At 46.9% G+C, this 18,731-nt stretch overlaps 1 protein-coding gene across 6 annotated transcripts in view; it reads left to right on the forward strand.

The window, feature by feature from the left end:
* Cacna1c (calcium voltage-gated channel subunit alpha1 C) overlaps nucleotides 1-18,731 on the forward strand; it is a 562,741-nt gene that overhangs the window by 481,485 nt on the left and 62,525 nt on the right. For all 6 annotated transcript variants that reach the window (XM_057773598.1, XM_057773572.1, XM_057773590.1 and 3 more), the window contains 6 exons: nucleotides 3,031-3,138; nucleotides 3,790-3,842; nucleotides 4,108-4,254; nucleotides 5,774-5,975; nucleotides 7,793-7,951; nucleotides 8,541-8,651. In XM_057773598.1, coding sequence (XP_057629581.1) covers nucleotides 3,031-3,138; nucleotides 3,790-3,842; nucleotides 4,108-4,254; nucleotides 5,774-5,975; nucleotides 7,793-7,951; nucleotides 8,541-8,651 — 780 coding nt within the window. The remainder of the gene's footprint in view (nucleotides 1-3,030; nucleotides 3,139-3,789; nucleotides 3,843-4,107; nucleotides 4,255-5,773; nucleotides 5,976-7,792; nucleotides 7,952-8,540; nucleotides 8,652-18,731) is intronic.

The raw sequence follows: 18,731 nt of genomic DNA on the forward strand, positions 1-18,731 counted from the left end.
AGTGCTGGGGTTAAAGACATATGCCATCACTGCAGTGGCTTGTCATTTAGGTCTACATGGCAACCAGAAGGCAGCATTAAAATGAGACATTGTGTCTCTATCCTTTTTATCACCTTTACTTTTGGGTCAATTTGTTTACCTTTATAGTAAAGGTTTTAATAGTTTAGCCAATGTTTTATTTAAAATATTTTCTCCTTTTTTATATTTTCTCCTTCTTTAAACCGGAAGGCATAGTAAGTTATTACTCTAAATAGAATGCAAAGGAAAAAAATGTGTTTTATGTTTTAAGGAAACAAGTTAGGATTATCTGTAAATCTTAAGATGTCATTGTCTACCTCTCAGTAGGTTAATCGGTTCTTTAAATGACAGTTTTGTTTATCATAGTTTTAGTGTTGTCTCTTACCTAGGCTTGGCTAGATAAGGACCTTGAAAATCTGTTTTTCAAGTGTTTGTAGCAGTTAAAAATAGTCTTTAAAGTGTTTATATTTATGTGCATATGTATGAATCTTAAAACAAAGCATATACCAAGAATAGCACTTGCTAACTTCTTGAAAGATAAATAAATAGCCACCAATTTTGTTGTTCAATTTTTCTTGGGACACAAAATGACACATAAAAGCCAATCGCATAAAAATAATTGCCATGAACAGACACAACATAATCAGATATGCTTTTTAGTAGCAAATAGGTAGGAAATTTATATCTCAAAGATACAGAGCTTCACTTAAACATTGAGAAGGGCCCAGTGAAGGCAAACAACAGTGATGTCTGTATTAGGTGGATGGGGTAAGGCAGTTAGTGTTCGTCAGAGATGTTCAAACGAGAGGGGATAATTTTGTTTATTGAATTTTTTCCGTATGACGTTCTCAAGCCAGTGTGTAAGAGAGTTCATTTGGGCAGTGAGCCTGAGCATTGAGAAAAAACTCTGCTTTGTATCAGAGAGGAAGAAAGCTAGGCAAGTAAAAGGGCTCGGGAGGAAACCAGAGCAGGGCTGAGACTGCAGGCATGGCTGGGTTGCAAGTAGAGAGAAGTCATCATGGGCCGTTAAATGGGCAGAAGTTATGGTCCAGGAGTGGATATAACAGCCCCAGGGAGGAGTCAGAAAATCGGGATTTGACTACCAGCTATTAGAGAAGGGAAATTCTGGGGAAATCTTGAGGAAACTGAAAGTCTGGCTTCCTGTAGATTTCTCAGATCAGAAATTCTGTCCAGGAAAGAAAACCACAGGCACAGATGTAAACATTTTAGCCACATGTTCTGTGTTCTTGTACTCTGAAGAAGAGTTGACAGCCCAAAGGAGATCAGTTGGGCATTCCCCATGGTAACCCCTATGGTGTCTTAGCTTCTTTTCCTATTACTGTGATAAAAACAAATACTCTAACTAAAGTAGATCAAGGGGAAAATGATTTACTTCAGTTCAAGTTCAAGGATACAGTACATAATGGTATAAAATCATGCAGCAGGAGCCCGAAGCCACTGGTCACATGACAGTAGGCAATCAGAGAGTGAAGCATGTGTTCAGCTGGCCTTCTCCTTTCTTCTAACCAGGACCCAAGGCCAGGCAATGGTGCTGCCGAAATTTTCATCTAGGGTTTCCCGCCTCAGTTAACCTAATCAGCATAACCTCTCACAGGCAGCCCAGAAGCTAAATGATCCCTCGTAAGTTGCCTGGAGGATGTCTCCTAGGTGATCCCAGATCCTGTCAAGTGATAATTAGCAATAACCATCACATACAGGGAAGAGAAAAACAGTCATGAGGAGTAAAAAGCCAGGATAAGGCAAATGAAGGGGGCACCTCCCCAACACCCCAAGGAGAGGGGTCAACCTTGACTGGTAAAAGGAGAACAGAGGGGGTGTCCCTACCCCATCAGCGTCTTCCCTGAAGACACTCTCAAAGCTGTCTCTAACAAGATGAAGGAGTGGTGGACCTTGCACACCAAGTGAGAGATGAAAAGGAGCTTCCCATCTGAAACAGTGAAGTCTTTTCTCTCGTACCAACAGAGTCAGAGTCGGCTCCTAAAATTCCCCTTTTAACTCACAATATTCCTGAAAGAGGATCACCAGCAGCTAGGAGGTTTGTTGAGGTCTGGTAGTATTCAACGTATGGAAAAAGAGAAGCAAGGGGGAGATTAGAAAGGGGGGGTCCCATGAGATTCCCAGAAAGAAGAAGCAGCTCCTACCCTTTCCAGGCTATAGCGGACCATCCTTTTCCTTACTGCCTTAGTGATCCACCAAAGAATAGCTTTAGTTAGGGTCCATCAGCTGCAAGTGTGGAATAAGGCCTTCTACAAGGAGACAAAAGGATTGATGCTGGCCATCTGGAGTCACCTACCCTGTAGGCCTTTGGATATCCCTGAAGATTAGGCCCAGCCAGAGCTCTTCAGTTGCCGGTGGATTCAGCCAATTACTATAGGCCCCACAGTGAAAGAGGAACAAGGAAATAAAAGAAGGTTCTCCTTTTTATTCTACCACAGTGTTTAGGTGGAAATCGCGGTCAAGATTAGAGTGCCAAGATTTCCACAAAGACAGAAAAACAAAAAAAAATTATTTATTCTTTATAGACAGAGAAAGGCCAGAACACTAAGGAAGGTGTTGTCCCTCTTGGTCAGGGACTAGGATTTATGTGGGTAGTTAGTAACTGGTTCCTAGAAGGCATCTACGGGGCAGTTACAGGACTGGCTCTAGAGTAATTACAAGACTTACTCTACATGAGGGTAATCTAATTGATTCAAAAGTAGGGTGAAGGCAAGGGAGAAGCCATTTTTGAGTTAGCATTGTTTGGTATTTTCACCACTCAGACAGGAGTTTGGAAGGGCTTATGTCCCTGTCATTTCCCAGAGTCCAAGGAGCCCTTCGCATTCTGAGTTCCATCATCATGACTCTGGAAAGGTTGCCTGGCCTGCTTTCTCCCACTCAGTGGAGCATAAGATCTGCCTGCACCCGCACTGCCTGCATGGAGGGGCCCTGGGACTGGCTCAAACCTGCTTAGGCTGAAACCTTATCCCGTTCCCATTCTTCTTCCCATTACAGCACGTGGTCCAGTGTGTGTTTGTGGCCATCCGGACCATTGGGAACATTGTAATTGTCACCACTCTGCTGCAGTTCATGTTTGCCTGCATTGGGGTTCAGCTCTTCAAGGTAAAGTCCCGCCTCCTTCCCCTCTCAACAGCATTCCAGGAAAAGGAGCCAAAGATGCAAGAGGGGACATCAGTCTAGGTCAGGTGTGCAGAACAGTACGACCTGAAACTACAGCCTGTCACACTGTGGCAGTGTGACCTCAGACAACAACCTGTCATTCAGACCTGAGGCACCGTGACCTCTCACCACAATCTACTTGAGGTTTTTAGACCAAGAGAGTAGAGGGAAACCGGCTCTGCCTCTCCCCGCTATAGGCCTCTGTGTTCTCTGTTATGCCACCCTTCCCCTACACCACCCAGCCCGAGGCCAGAGGCCTGGCTGGTCTCTTCTTTTCTGCTAGCCTCTCATCTGAAGCGCTCTCTCTGTCCCTCACCCCGCACTATATAAATTTCCACTGACTTCCTCCCATGAACTCCCTTCAATCCCAGATCCCCTTCTTTCTTCCTCTCAAGGCCTTCCTAGAGAGCAGTCTTCAAAGACTGGTGCACCCTGCTTTTGAATTTGAGTGCACTCTGGGCTCTGACGTGAACCACGTCCGCTGCATCTGAACTCTGTTCATCTTTAGCCCGTTATCCCTGAAGCTCACTGATTATCTTCTGGCAGACCCATCCCTTGCAGAGCCTGTCTAATCACTTCGTTCTTCTCTCCTAGGGCAAGCTCTATACTTGCTCGGATAGCTCCAAACAGACGGAGGCAGAATGCAAGTGAGTTTAAGCTAAGAGGCTGCAGAGCCAGGGCTGGTTAACTCAGGGGAGGCTGGTGGCTTGGTTAGAGAGGAGTGAAGCCTGTCCTCTTACCCTCTCATTATCTGACCTCACTTTTGTGACATGTGACTTTATTCCTCAAAGTTCAAGCCACTGAGTCATCTGGTGGCTGGGATAATGTGGTTGCATCCTACCCAGCATGCCAGGAATTATTGATGGTAGAGATATGGGACATTCTGTGATTACCTTTCTCTCCCTTTCTCAGGGGTAACTACATCACATACAAAGATGGAGAAGTTGACCACCCGATTATCCAGCCTCGAAGCTGGGAGAACAGCAAGTTTGACTTTGACAATGTTCTGGCAGCCATGATGGCCCTCTTCACCGTCTCCACCTTTGAGGGGTGGCCAGAGTGAGTATGAATACCAAGGCTCACAGCCCTAACATTAGAGTCTAGACACTGACTATCTATGTATTATCCAAAGTCTTATACTTTCTCTGAATTCTTACCCAGAGGTCATACTTGTGTTGTCCCCGGGCAGTGAGATTGCTTCGAGAATTCTCACAGAACATGATCACCACAGAAACATAGACTTTTAGCTGGACATAGTGGTGCACACCTTTAATCCCAGCACTGGGGAGCCAGAGGCAGATAGAACTCTGAGACAGAATCTCTGAGTTTGAGGCTAGCCTAGACTATGTAGTGAGTTCCAAGCCAGCCAAAACTACACAGTGAGACTCTATCTCAAGAGCAGAAACTATCTCTTATAGAAGGTATTACAGGAGATGGGGATGCAGAGGATTTCACTGAGGACCTTGTACATGTCATCCAAGCGCTGTACCACTCGATACATCTGCAGCATCTTAGAAATCCCAACCAAAGATGGATGCCTTTAACTCTTTCCCCAAGCTCAGTATGAGTCACAGGATTGGAAGTCCCTGCCATTATCTTTATTGCATTTCTGAGTCAAATACAGAATTTCTCTGTGTAAACCTTTGATCACCAGAGCTCCAGTTTACCAGTGTCGCTGGCATAGGTAAAGGTTACCAAGAGGTCTCTGTCCCATTAGACTGTGTACTAGTCTCCTTGGGGAAAGCCTTATCTACCCTGACACTGTCGAGTAAGAAAGAGACAAAAGCCAGGGGCCCAGTCCCTCTGCAGATGTGATAGTTTCCCTACAGGACCAGATCATTGGTCCTCACATGGCATGGCTGGTAGCAGGCTGGCCCATCTAGTACCCTTTGTGTCTTGGTTTAAATACCTATGTCCCCATCCAACAGTGCATGGATGGGATTTGCCGTTGTTATATGGCAATATATAAGCGCTACTTGGAGAATAACCATATGCCAGGGAAATTACAATAGAAGAGAAAGAAATAATTCTGGCCCCACAGCCCAGACTGCAATGTATGGCAGGTGTACGCGTGCACGCGCGCGCGCGCGCGCGTGTGTGTGTGTGTGTGTGTACTACTGTAGATGATGTGAATAATCTAAGGTCATGCTAGTTTTATTTTATCTAAATGAATATTTTTTCCTCAGGTTTACTTTTTGTTTGGCCTCACCTCCTTTAGCCCATGCCAGTTTGCAAAGCTGTTTCAATATTTACCAATACTTCTGTGTTTGAAATTGGTGTCAGTGATGAATGTTACAGTTCAACAGCTCTTGACAGTTTCAAAACACTGTGTATATATTATATCAGCTGCTCTGTCAGATAGGAAAGTAGGGAATTATCATTTCCACTTGACAGTTGTGGACTCAGTGCCAAAGAGATTCATTGCTCTTCCTAGATGGGACTTGAGCCCCAGACCCTCTGGCCTCAGCCTGGAGCTGTTTCCTTTGATTGCAGGGATCCCTGGGAGCAGTGGTGCCATCATCTCATGGAGGTGGCACTGCTTCTCCAGTTCGCTCTGTGAGCCTGTCTCCTCCTCTAGGCTGCTGTACCGTTCCATCGACTCCCACACGGAAGACAAGGGCCCCATCTACAACTACCGTGTGGAGATCTCCATCTTCTTCATCATCTACATCATCATCATCGCCTTCTTCATGATGAACATCTTCGTGGGTTTCGTCATCGTCACCTTCCAGGAGCAGGGGGAGCAAGAGTACAAGAACTGTGAGCTGGACAAGAACCAGGTAGCTTTCTGGGAGGGAAAGGAGAAAAGCCAAGAGGACCCCAGAAGGAAGGGCAGAAGTTGGCTGCCCAAGAGCCATCAGAAGAGAGCCTAGGGGACTTAGAGAGATGTGTGTGGATGCTAAGGTTCTCTGTCCTGTCATGCACTAGAACAGGGTTTTTGTTCCAAATCCCTGTGGCAGAAATGTGGATCCAGTCTTTCTCAGACCTGACAGACACGAAATCCTCCCAAATCCCAGGTCTGGAAAATATGATCAATCAGCGAATATTTGCTAAACTTCCCCTTAGGGACACTTTGTTTCAGGCAACATGGAAAAAAGAAATTTATGTCATATCCAAAACTTAGGAAGTTACTCTATGCCCAGGTATGTTGGCATCTTTGTCTGTAGTATGAGGCCACTTGTTAGTTCCTGGCTGCTCTGCCCCAAAATAACCACAGAGAAACTGTATTAATTAAATCACTGTTGGCCCATTAGCTCTAACTTCTTATTGGCTAACTCTTACATCTTAATTTAACCCATTTCTATTAATTTGTGTATTGCCACAAGGCTGTGGCTTACCGGCAAGATTCTGACTAGAATCTGTCTCTGACGGGGCTTCATGGCTTCTCTTCACTCCGCCTTCCTTCTCCCAGCATTGAGTTTAGTTTTCCCTGCCTAGCTCTGTTCTACCCTATCAGGCAAAGCTAGTTTCTTTATTCATTAACCAATAAAAGCAACACATTGACAGAAGGATCTCCCACACTAATTGTCAAAGGAGAAACTAGAACAATGTTGTAAAGAGAGAGCTGGGGATGGCCAAGAGAGCAGTTTTAGAAAGCCACTTAGATGGCTTTTCAAGCAAAACAAAGGTCTGAGCAGGGGTAGAGAGAAGAGTCTTAAGGGGGTATGGCATGGTGACACTGAGGTCTAGAATGTGCTCTCTCAGCTTCCCTGGGTGAGTAAGGTGCTGTTAGGATTGGACATTGGTGTGAAACCTCAGCTCCCTTTGCCCTCCCAGTGAAAACATGTTCTGAATAAAGCCAGCTCATGAGGATACAGCCCAGTATGCCCAGCTCTGTGCTTGACAGGAAAGCTGGACCCTTTGTGGGCTTTGATATCTGCTATTTAGCTTTAGATTCAGCATTTGGGCTACTGTGTAGACTTAGCATTGAAAGAAAGAGAAGGAGGGAAGCATAGATGAGGCATGTAGAGAATCTGACCTAACTGATATAAAACCGGAGGTCAGATCAGCAAGACTTGGGGATTAAGCATGGAGGTCAAGGGTCAAGCAGGCTACAGTGGTTGGTTTTCTGCTTCCTGATTTAGAGATTTGGGTGCTGTGCATAGAGATTGCCTGACATTTTCTGTATTCCCAAGACTCTAGTTAGAACAAGAGTTCCTCTCTTGACAGTTCTGTGTCTTCTGATCGTGTAGATGCTCAACAATAAGGAAGAAGGATTTGGGATAAAAAAACAAATTAGGCAAGAAATACCCCATGGAGAATTTGTGGTGTGGGACAAAGCCAATGAGAGCTATGAGCCAGTCAGTATTTATCAGGCGCCAAGCACTTGCTGAGCAATGCACCAGTCATTACCGGTTGGAGAAAAGGAGCTGAGCTCATTGCTTGCAATCTGGAGAAGAGTTGCTGGAAGGGGCCTCTGTCCTTGACAAGGGATGCCAGAAAAATCAAAAGCCATTACATGCCACACGTGTGAGCAGAGCCCGAGAACACCTTCCCGGGTTGTGGTTTCGCAAGCATCCTGCCTTTTATTGTCCCACGCCCTCTGTCACCCCCACTCTTCCTCCATGTGCCTTCACTTCTCCTCCTTTCCTTCCAGAGACAATGTGTGGAATATGCCCTCAAGGCCCGACCCTTGCGAAGGTACATCCCCAAGAACCAGCACCAGTATAAAGTGTGGTACGTGGTCAACTCTACCTACTTCGAGTATCTGATGTTCGTCCTTATCCTGCTCAACACCATCTGCCTGGCCATGCAGGTCAGTCTGCGGGTGGGGGGCTAGCCTAGGGAAAGGGCTGGGGAAGGATGTAGTAGAAGGAGCCGCAAGGCCGGGCCAGTGGTCACTGCCTGCAGCTGGGACAGTGTGGGAGTCCGAAGAGTGAGAGAAAGACAAGTAGCCCTTCTCAGGGATGGGGTTCCTCTAAGAGCTTATGGAAGAATCCCCGGGGCCCTGGATTGATAACAGGGAATAGAGGAGGTAGAGAACCATGGGAGTAAGCTTGGAGTCATCATCATAAGGCATGGGTGTGGAGGTGGATTCAAATCCCACCTACGAGGAAGTCAGTTTGTGCCAGGGCTCTCAAGTGCCAGAAACATCCAGAAGTCATCATGCCCAGTCATCAGGAACTCAGATCTCTGCTGCCCAGCTATCAGACAGTAGGAAAGGCAAGAGCCTGCAATGTCTCCAGGGTCTGCCTGCCTGCCCAAGTCATGGTGGGTTGCCTTCTGAGGATGGCTCCAGAAAGATCTCTGCAGACCTGGAGGCGTCTGAGAAAGTGGGGCAAAGGTGATAAAGAGCCGGAGGGCTTCAGCTTCATGTTCATGGTCTTCCGCTTCCTTCCTCTTAGCATTATGGCCAGAGCTGCCTCTTCAAAATCGCCATGAATATCCTCAACATGCTGTTCACTGGCCTCTTCACAGTGGAGATGATCCTGAAACTCATTGCCTTCAAACCCAAGGTAGGCCTCTGAGAAAGAGCTGTTGATGGGACAGGGTGGGCATGTGTCCACAGGGCGAGGGATGTGGCGGGAGAACGGCCCAGTGAAGGGCCATCCCTTCCCTGAAGAGTGCTCTAAAAGCTACACTGGCCAAGAGGTGAACCAGGCCAACTCCTTGAAATACAACCTTATCTTGTAGTCTGGTCCGTGACTGGGAAATAGATTTCTCCATGAGCAGAGCTGTGGTCTTTCCATGAGCTCAGCCACACCCCTTCCCCTCCTATTTCCCACAACCTGGCAAACCAAACTTCTCCTGGCCCAGCGCCTCAGATCTGGGAAGGTCCGTGATATACCCCTCTCCCATTCCATGTGTCATGCAGAGCAGGTGACTGTGAGAAGTGCAGGCTGGGCCTGTGTTTGCTCAGGGCCCAGTCCTCCAAGCCATGGACCATGGTCAGAGACACTGCCGTTGCTCCCTTTGTCCTCAGCACAGGACGAGCAGTTGCCTGCAGATTTTCTTATGTCACTTCTCGCAAAGAGCACCTCATAGAAGAGGGGGGCTAGCACTGTCTGAGTGAGGTGGAACTGACAAAACTGACCACCTGTCACTCTTCCTCACCAGCCCTGCCCGCCGTCCCAGGTGACTGCAGAGTAGACTAGAGGAAGTAGTGCCTACAGTCCGTGACCTGCATAGAAGGCCAGAATCTCTGCTAGGCACTGGCCTGTGACTGACAGCCTCTTCAGGGGGCAGCTGTAGCCACAGCTCAGTAGCTCCTGTGGCCGCCCTAACACGGCCTGGAGAGTGGCGAAAAGGACGTGCCTGGAGATGCACACTTAGAGATTTGAAACATTAACCAATTTCCCGAGCTTCCTTTCCCCGTCCTTCACCAGCTTTACCAGATGCAACACAGAGCAGCAGGGAGGCAAAAAGACAAATCTCCAGCTAGATCGTGTTATAGTGCATGTTTTGACAACATACCTACAATCAACTACGTAATTATTAAGGAAGGAGTTGGTGCGTTCTGTCGTGTGGAGTGTCACAAGGGTCCGTCCTTGGCAAGGGCTCTGCTGAATACTTTTCAGAAGAGCAGAGACATTTAAGTCACGTAAACATAGTCCATGCAAGGTTCAGAAACACTGGTCCTTCCTTTCGGCCACAGAACACGGAGGGATCAGAACACGGAGACTCCTAGTGAGGCTCATCTGGAACAATCGTAACAACAGTGTTTCCCTACCTCCAAGAAGGACATACATTCTCTGTCGTTGTTCTTTCTAAGTTCAGACCCATTAAGGGATAATCGGTGTTCTGCCCTGGAAAAGATCACCAAGTTGTTGTGGCCACCTTTCCTGGGACCTGCAAGCATTGCCGCCCACATGTCGCCCTGTTCCAGGTTCCGTGCCTGAGAATACAGAAGCATCACCCATGCATCCTGAGCCAGGCGAGGGGAGCAGGAGTACTGGGCTTCACCCCCAGTTTTCAGCCTCTCAGGAAGCTGCCATCACTTTCACTTTGGGCATGAAACATATGACTTAAATATTTAGTGTTTGATCATCCCACGGTGGACTCAGATATGGTCCTGGTGTCTGAGGGATCTCCAGAGCCTACTGTGGACAGACTTTCTGGATCATGTCTCTAGCACCAAGCCACCTGCTCTGCGAAGCCCATGAGATTGATATCTTCAGGGATGTTGGCCTGAAACACACATTTGGTATATCCTACTGATGAGAAAGAAACCAGTTCATAAGACATAACCAATTGGGATGGCCTAAGCCATAAAGGGTTTCCTATTTTCTTCAATGCCTAGTTTTCTATAATGAGAAGATAGGGTAAAATATGAGAAATTTTTCCTGGGTGCAAAAGAGAGGCATCTCACATAGCAAGAGTCAGTCTCTGGCTTCAGTGGAGGGCAAGGGAGTCTCTTCTACTAATTCCTCAAAAGGGACCCCGGACAATAGAGAGGAAGACTATTAGTGCTTGTGACAAAGACAGCTGACTAGTTAATTGAGAAGATGAAGGAGAGCCCGGTCCCTGTGCACCCTCATTGACTGTATTCTTCGCTGACAGACAGACTAGGAAATGGGCCCTTGAGCTTTCAGGCAGAATACCAAGCAGAAACACTCGTAACTCTGGTAGGAACATCTGCCTGGAGTTTGCCCAAGAACAACGGAGTCACTTCTAACAGACCTGGACTACTTCCGGACTTTCATTTTTACCAATTGCTCATGTATGAAGTGAGTTCCCTGGGAAAGGACGGTTAGCAAGAATGAAGAAGGTGAATCTGTTAGTCATCCTGGCATAATTATATTTTTATAATTTTTATAATTATAAAATACCTGCAGCGACTAACATAGTTTTGAAGGTTTGAGTGCTATATGCTTCCATCAACACATTCCAGGGAGGCTGGTAGGTAGTGGTACATCAAAGCAGGTGTGTATAGGAGCAGTTCAGTCACATCTGTAACCAGGAATCAGTGCGAGAGTTCAGGCTAGAATCTCACAGTCCTCAAAGAGCAGGCCTTGAGTTACTTCCTCCAATCCCCGCTTCCTTCCTTTTTTCTTTCCTTCCTTCCTTCCTTCCTTCCTTCCTTCCTTCCTTCCTTCCTTCCACTAGGCTCCATTGTCTGAAAGTTTCCCCTTCCCTAGAACCATTCTTGGGGACCAAACTTTTAACTCATGGTCCTTTGATGGCTACTTAACATCCAAACCACAGCAATAGCCATTACCCGTAATCATGGCTACATCATCTGGAGGGGTCCCTGATTCAATTTTCCTTGTCACATCCTCTTCATATCTGATTGGTTGATGGGTTAATCTATCAGTTTGGTTCTATTTCTTTCTTCCGTTGTCTCTACTGTGATTGATGCTTGTGATCTTTTCATCCATACCTATTTTCCTCACTTCTCAATGTAAAATAAGTTTACTCAAGAAAATCTCTGCCCTGAATCCAACTCCCCAACTCCCTAAATCCATACTTTGTTCATCCGAAACCTTCGCAGAAATATGAGATGTTAATATAAACAAGTTTAAAGACCTCTGACTCAAACAACCTGGAGAAAGCAAAGGTGACCCACAGAAAAGGATGGGTGAATGCCAACGGAGTTCTGTCCTCAGCTATAGGGAAAACAGGCTAAAGAAACAGGGATGATACTCGATTCTGCATAAATATGCAGATGCAAGCTGGTGGAAAGGTTTGGTTGGATGTTCAAAGAGTAACTAAATGGTTGTTTAATTACAAGAGAGATTATATTTCTACCATGACCTGAAATGTGTCAATAATTACAGAAAAAAATAAGAAAACTTTTATGATAGATGCTGAAAAATGTTCAGTCTCTAAAAATAAATAAAACAAAAAGAAAACTAAAATTTTATACCAAGGAATAAATAAAAGCTAATAACTGAAGAGATGAACTCCCGGGCTGGGAAACACTCCATTGCTAAAACTTTATTTCCTCTCGACTTGATCTATAGATTCAGCACAACCCCAAATAAAATTCGTAAGGAACCCTACCCCAGCCAGAAAAGCAGAAGGGAGGGAGACACACAGCAGACCCAGGGAGTTGTTGGATAAGCCTTGGAGCTCAAGGTTTGAGCTCATGTTGGCAGCTCTGCCCCAATTGTGGAGGGCAGTACAGGGCCCGGTGAAGGGTGGTGTAGCCTCGACATTCCACTCTTAGCAAGAGGGCTGAGTGCCGGGGATAATGTCATCACCTACATCCCTAGGCTTTGCTGGTGACAAAGGTTCAGCAAGAACAACAAAATGAAGACTTAATGAGCCCTGAGTTGCACACTTCTCCCAGTGCAGTAGGTCTAGGACATCAGGGGTCACCCTAATGGAAGGCTTTTGACCTCCCTGCTTCAGAAGGTTCTCAGTAAGAGTGAAACTCACCTCGGCACCGAGTAGGGAGCTTTGGGACTAGTGTGTTGGTTACTTAGTAAGGAATCGCCTGACGTGGGCTCAGAGGATGCCTTGTCTGACAGAGCCTGCTGGACCAGCAGTACAGCATGGTGTCAGCATCATGCTGATATCATCTGATGCGAATCAGCTGTGAGGATGCAGACAAGGAATGAAAGATGGCTCAAAGTTTCCTGGCCTGTCCCCCGGGGAACGGACTGGTGCAACAATTCATTGAAATTGAGGAGAGCAGGGCGAAGCTAGCCCGAAGGGGATCCGCAGATGTATTGGGTTTTAAAAGCTTTTAAAATCTGGAACAGGCAGTCTGGGCAAGAGATCTATCTTAGGAATCAGTACTACATATGGCTCTCCCAAGTAAAAGTTCCAAGAGAGCTGTCCTGGAGCCTCCTCATCCCAGAAAGTGGATGCTGAGCTAACAGGTGGGGCACTAGGGAGGAGGGAAAGGTGGAGGGAGTCTGGAGGCCAAGAGCTGCCATGGCCAGAACAAAGATCAGGAAAAACCACTGTTTCTCAGGCTAAAGGGCTGTGTGAGCGAAACCAGACACAGAGAATGAAGGGAGGGCGAACAAGAGCCTGGAGGCTGCCCTGCTTCTCCAGGGGAGCAGGAGGGGACCCTAGATGTACTAGACCCCCTCTGTGAATGGTGCAGAGGACTGTATTTCTTGAAAGTCACATTGATCTAGAAAATTCAGTTTAAACAACTTGAGGAGTAAGTAAAAATATTTTCTCTTAAAACTTGTATGGGAAGTTAGTCATCATTTTTAGGCTAATGGTCTTGAATCCTTTCTAGACCTACAAGCCCCTCTTTCATGATAAATATTCTGTAATGGATTTTTAGTTCCCAGACATTCACACACATTCATAAAATGTCTAAAATACAGAATCTCTTAGCCATAATTTAAGTGAAAAAGGTTGTATATGCTAAAAAATTCATTTCCCACAAAAGTTGAAGACAACAGAAGAAGGTGCGGAACCTTAGAATAAAAACTGAAGTTGCCACAGGCCAGTTTGATTTGTGCACAGTACCTACACACATGTCTCTCAGAAGTCCTGTGGCTACATCACTCTTAAGTCTCAGCTGTCCCACACAGCAGGCTAGTTGGTGTCCCTGTTCCCACCCACAGAATCCAAAATGCTGGCTTGGCTTCCAGGACCTATTCTGTAGCTCTACCCAGTTCCACAGTGCCCCCTGGAGGCTGATAAGTGGAACACAGAGCCAGGTGGGACTTCATAGAGCCTGTTAACTGTTAGTTGAACTCTGTTCACCTCAGCTACTAAGAATCAGTGTCTTTCGCTGCCAGGGGAGCCAATGGTCCCACAGACCTGGCACGCATGTCACTTAAAGGCATAGAAATAGAAAAATGGCGGGAGGAGGGCACTGGGTATGGCATGCCACCACCCCTTCCACTCCTTCTGGCCTCGTTAGGAGAGCCCAGGGACCTGTGGGTGTACAGCCAGCCCCTGCTTGCTTTTTAACAGCTGATTGGTAAGAAGGCATTCCCCTGATTATTGTTTATTTATGGTGTGCCCACGGACACCTGATGTTCACAGTGCCCAGCAGACAGGCACAAATGGGCTCCTCTGGAGGGGCCTACTCACCGCAGCTCTTGTACCCAGAGATTTGCATATTGTTGCAACATTGTGACAGGTTTCTTTCCTGCATGGTGCTTTTACCGTGAATGATAAAAAATAATTATATGACTTACATAAAGCCTTCGTGTGGGAAGGAAAGTGTTAGCTATTACATTTAATTATTTAATGTGGAAAAGCATTCACACTGGGTAAGCGCCCAGTGGGAAAGTACACTGTGGTTCCCTGTCTCTGAGCCTGCCAGTGGAAAAGAAACTGAACCCACGAGGAGGGGGATTCCCAAGCCTCGAAGGTGCTGAGGCATGAACTCAGCCCACACAAAACAGTGACCCTGACTGGGTGGCCACAAGACTCCCAGATCCTCCTGGGCAGGAAGGGCCTTCTGTGATGCAGGAGCCACCAAGAAGTGAGGCAGTAATGTCACCAAGAGTGGGCACTGAGCACTCCATCAGAGTCAGACCTTGTAGGTACTTCCCATGCACAAACTTCCCGTACCCACAGAGGCGTGCGCAGTTATTCTTGCCATGCCCTGCATGAGGAAGCTGAAGCACAGAGAGGTCAGCCCGCTTGCTCAGAGCTCTGGAGACTCATCTGAGAGAGAGCGCGCGGTTCACTATTTCATTGGTGTCTCATTACAAAGGAGGTGCAAGTGGCTGGATCAGATGACCTCCCTTGAATCATGCCTGTGAAATCCAGCAGGCGTGGGGCCTGGGACCAAGGGATGATAGGTGAGGGTGGGGAGTGAGGAAGGGTAGTGAGCAGGAAGGAGCATGTCTTGGCTGGACTCTGAAAGCCTCCCCACAGCCTGTGCCATTGCACTCTTTAGAGAGCCATGGCAGGACCAAGCTTGCCCACTCAGCAAAGGCAGCCTGCTTGTCCTTGCTACACCCACTCCCACTGCTACTGGGTCCTCTTTACTGTGAACTTCAGGGCAGTGTGTGCTTGAACCTGAAACCGTTTGCCATGCCTGCCTCCAGGCATACAGCCTTCGGCAGGCACCCTAATCTGAGGGGAGTCTTTTGCATAGATATGCTCACTCTAAAGTGAGTAAGGAGAAGCAGCTATGGGATCCTCCAGTCTACCCAGGCACAACTAAGGCAAAGAAAGAAAAAAGCTCCTGAGTCCCCAAAAGGAGCCCATAGTCCCCAATTCTGTCTGCTTCAGGGGACAGACCACCAGCTTTGGGGGTTAGATCAGGGTCTATGGATGCCAAGCCTTACATGTCTCTGTGCTCCTAATAGCCCTCATTGCATGTTGATGAGATGAATAATGAATGCCTTCAGTCTGTTCCAGTGGAACTCCAGAGCAGAAGGCGTCTATGGAAAGCACACATTCCCAGGTCTATATTCCTCTAACCATCCTGGGAGTGCCATTTCCCTGTCCCAGTGAGGGCATCTTCAGGGCAGGGACCCAACCCTGGCCTGCTCTTGTCCATTGTCCTACGGTAGCCAGCTTTCTGTGGGAGCTCTCCAGAGCTTCTGAATTAGCAGACCATAGGATGGGCCTGACGGGAAAGCAGAAATCTTCACTGCCTCTCAGGCTGTAGGCCATGAGCAGCTGTGTGCTCTGTGATGCCTTCGCCACTAGACGCCACTAATCTCCATGATTAGTTATATCTAAGTGGCACCCTAATGTAATACGATCTATATTATCTCTGCTTGGTGTCAGTTAACCATTGATTCCGTGATATCCCATAATATCATCTCTTCACAGACACAACGAGGCTTTGCCACAGTCACTGCTGTTTCTGGCTGGATTCAGCACCTCTCTCTCCAGTTCATCAAGTTCGCTACCTCTCAGCTCCACAGTCCAGGACCCCAAAAAATCATCCCTCCTAGGAACTAGGCTCAGCCTCACCTTATGTCGGTCCCCTCCACACCAACTCACAACCTGCTCCCCTCAGCCTCGTGCCTCACATCTTTCTTCAGACATTTGCTCCCCCAAACCAGGAAGCTCCATTTGTTTGGGACCCCTGCCCTGGATTGGGTCTAGCCGTCTTTGTCCCTCTCTCTGTAGACCTGCTCTGTAAAGAGGGTTCGGCTACTCGCTCTGGTTTTGTGTTGGCTGATGTTTCTTTTCGCTGTCAGAATTGTGTGGTCAGTCCAGAGTTCTGGTACCCAGCATTGGGTACTTCACATCATTCACAGCCTCTTTGTCTTCTTCCTCTTCTGTTTCCCCTTGTTTCCTCCTTGCTTTTTTTTTTCATTTTCCCTGTTCTCATTATCCCTATTTCTTACCATCTGTGTGTTCTATGTCTCCCCCTCCTGCACAGTCTCCCCTTTTCCCACTGACCTTCAGTGACCCTTTTCACCAATACTCTCCCCATCTCTTGCTTTTCACGTTATTTCTGTGATTCCTGAATGTTTTTGGCATCTCCAATCCATGGCATCAAGTCTCCCTTTATCTGTGCTTTTGTCTGGTTTTGACTTTTCACCTCTCTGTGTCAGCAGTCTCGCTTCTAATCTGAGCTCAGATCTCCCAAAGCTATCCTGGGCCTGGGAGAGTGCAGTCCTGAGTCAGTGCCCCGGATGGACTGAAACTGTATCACCATCCATGCGGGTACCAACAAGGTCCTGGCTGCCTCTTTGCTTGACTTTGCCAGACCCATACAAGGTAGATAATGAAGATGGGCAGGAAGGAACATAGGACACAAAAAATAACAAAGACTAGCAAGGACATAATCTTTACCTTAAAATTCCTAAGAATGAGTCGCATAACCTTGGCATACCAGTGAAAGTATGGACAGAGCTTCTGTGGCTTCTTACGTACCTGTTGTGAGGTTTGTGCTCCTGAGAGAGGGGGCCTCTGGTCTGGGCAGAGAAGGAACAGAATTCAGAATTCTGCAAAGGTGTGTGCCTACAACCTCTTCTGCAGTGATCTCACTCTCTTTGTCGGAGATGGAGGCCACCTGGCAGTCTAGCACCCTTCTCATCTAGCCTTCTAGCCCAAGGAAGACCACATCCCCTCTGGTTTGAATAGTTCCTTTTTAAGAACTTAACAGTGAGCTATCTATATGAACTTGAATCTGATAAAAAAAAATTAAGCCATAACAACCTGCATACTGCCACAATGTCAACAGTGCCGCCTGACTGTACTCAGGAGCATCTCCAGACCAGATAGTGAGCAGAAACGGCCTTGACAAGCTCAGGCCTTCAGCTTCTTCCCTCTTCTACATTCTTGGCTTCCATATGCCTGCTTTTGATTTTCTCTTTGCTCGGTCCCACAAGAAAGTTGAACTTGTAGATGCTTCTAAACAATGAGGCAGGCAGGTTGACTCTAGCTAATGATGACCAGAGCTAGTATGAATTTAGAGCTCCTCCAGATTAGACACAAGTCTAAGTGCTGTGTGTGTGTGGTATCTTTAAACCTCACCTCACCACTATAGTCAGTCCCGTTTTCTACATAGGAAAACAGGCATAGAAGGTTATTTGCTCACTCTTAATGCTATAGTTTGGATCTTGAGTCTATTGAGATGCAGTTGGATATTTAGAAGTAGGTGCCTGGTGAAAGGTAGGTCCTTGAAAGAGTGTTTTTGAAGTGTAGGGACCCTTTCTGTTTTCCTTTGCTTGACCAATGTCTTAGTTTAGGGTTTCTATTGCTGTGAAGAGACACCATGACCACAACAACTCTTACAAAGGATACAAAGGAAAATATTTAATCGGGGTGTCTTACAGTTCATAGGTTCAGTCCATTATCATCATGGTGGCACATGGTGTGCAGGCATACATGGTACTGGAGAAATAGCTGAGAGTCCTACATCCTGCAGGCAACAGGAAGTAGTCTGAGTATCACACTGAGTGAAGCTTGAGCATATTTGAGACCTCAAAGCCCACCCCCACAGTGACACACTTCCTTCAACAAGGCCACACCTACTCCAACAAAGGCATACCTCTCGGTAGTGCCACTCCCTTTGGGGATAATTTTCTTTCAAACCTCCACAACCTCTGTGGGATAAACAGACCTATTCTACCACCGTGAGCTACCTCACCAGAGACCCAGAGCAGTGGAAGCAGTGAGGTGAACTGAAACCGTGAGCCAGAGTCAGCTTCCTTCCTTACTGGTTCCCACGTGTGTTTCGTCATGATAGGAAAGTGATACACACAGCTATCTGGTTAGTAAGTGGCAGAATAGGATTCAAACCCGCAGTCTCCAGAGACCATACCGTTACTACTACTGTCTTTGTCAAAATGGTAGGCCTCCCATGACATCACTGAATAGAGATACAGCTAATCCAAAAGAGAAGAAAATCCAGAATCCTTGTGCATATGAAATGCATGGCATGAAGCTTGTGTAGTGAATTTTCCTTCCTATAAATGATTTGCTGGAGCCAGTTAGCTGTCCGTTACTCGGCAGCTTCACCTAGTGGGGGGAGGTTAAGCAGGGGTGACAGATAATCAGACTCTGGCTCTGGGGGCCATGCCAGCCTTCTCTGGCTGGGCCAGAGGGGAGGCCCCTATTCTATGGTGGTAATTTGAAAGGGGAGGCACTCAGCATGTAGGCTATTGAAGGTGGCAAGAGAGATCTTCTAGTTGTACAAGCTCCATCTTTTATATTATATATACACACCACATTCCCTGGCTCTGAGGAGCTGGGCGCTC

Source organism: Chionomys nivalis, chromosome 1 (assembly GCF_950005125.1).
Source record: "Chionomys nivalis chromosome 1, mChiNiv1.1, whole genome shotgun sequence".
Lineage (NCBI taxonomy): Eukaryota > Metazoa > Chordata > Mammalia > Rodentia > Cricetidae > Chionomys > Chionomys nivalis.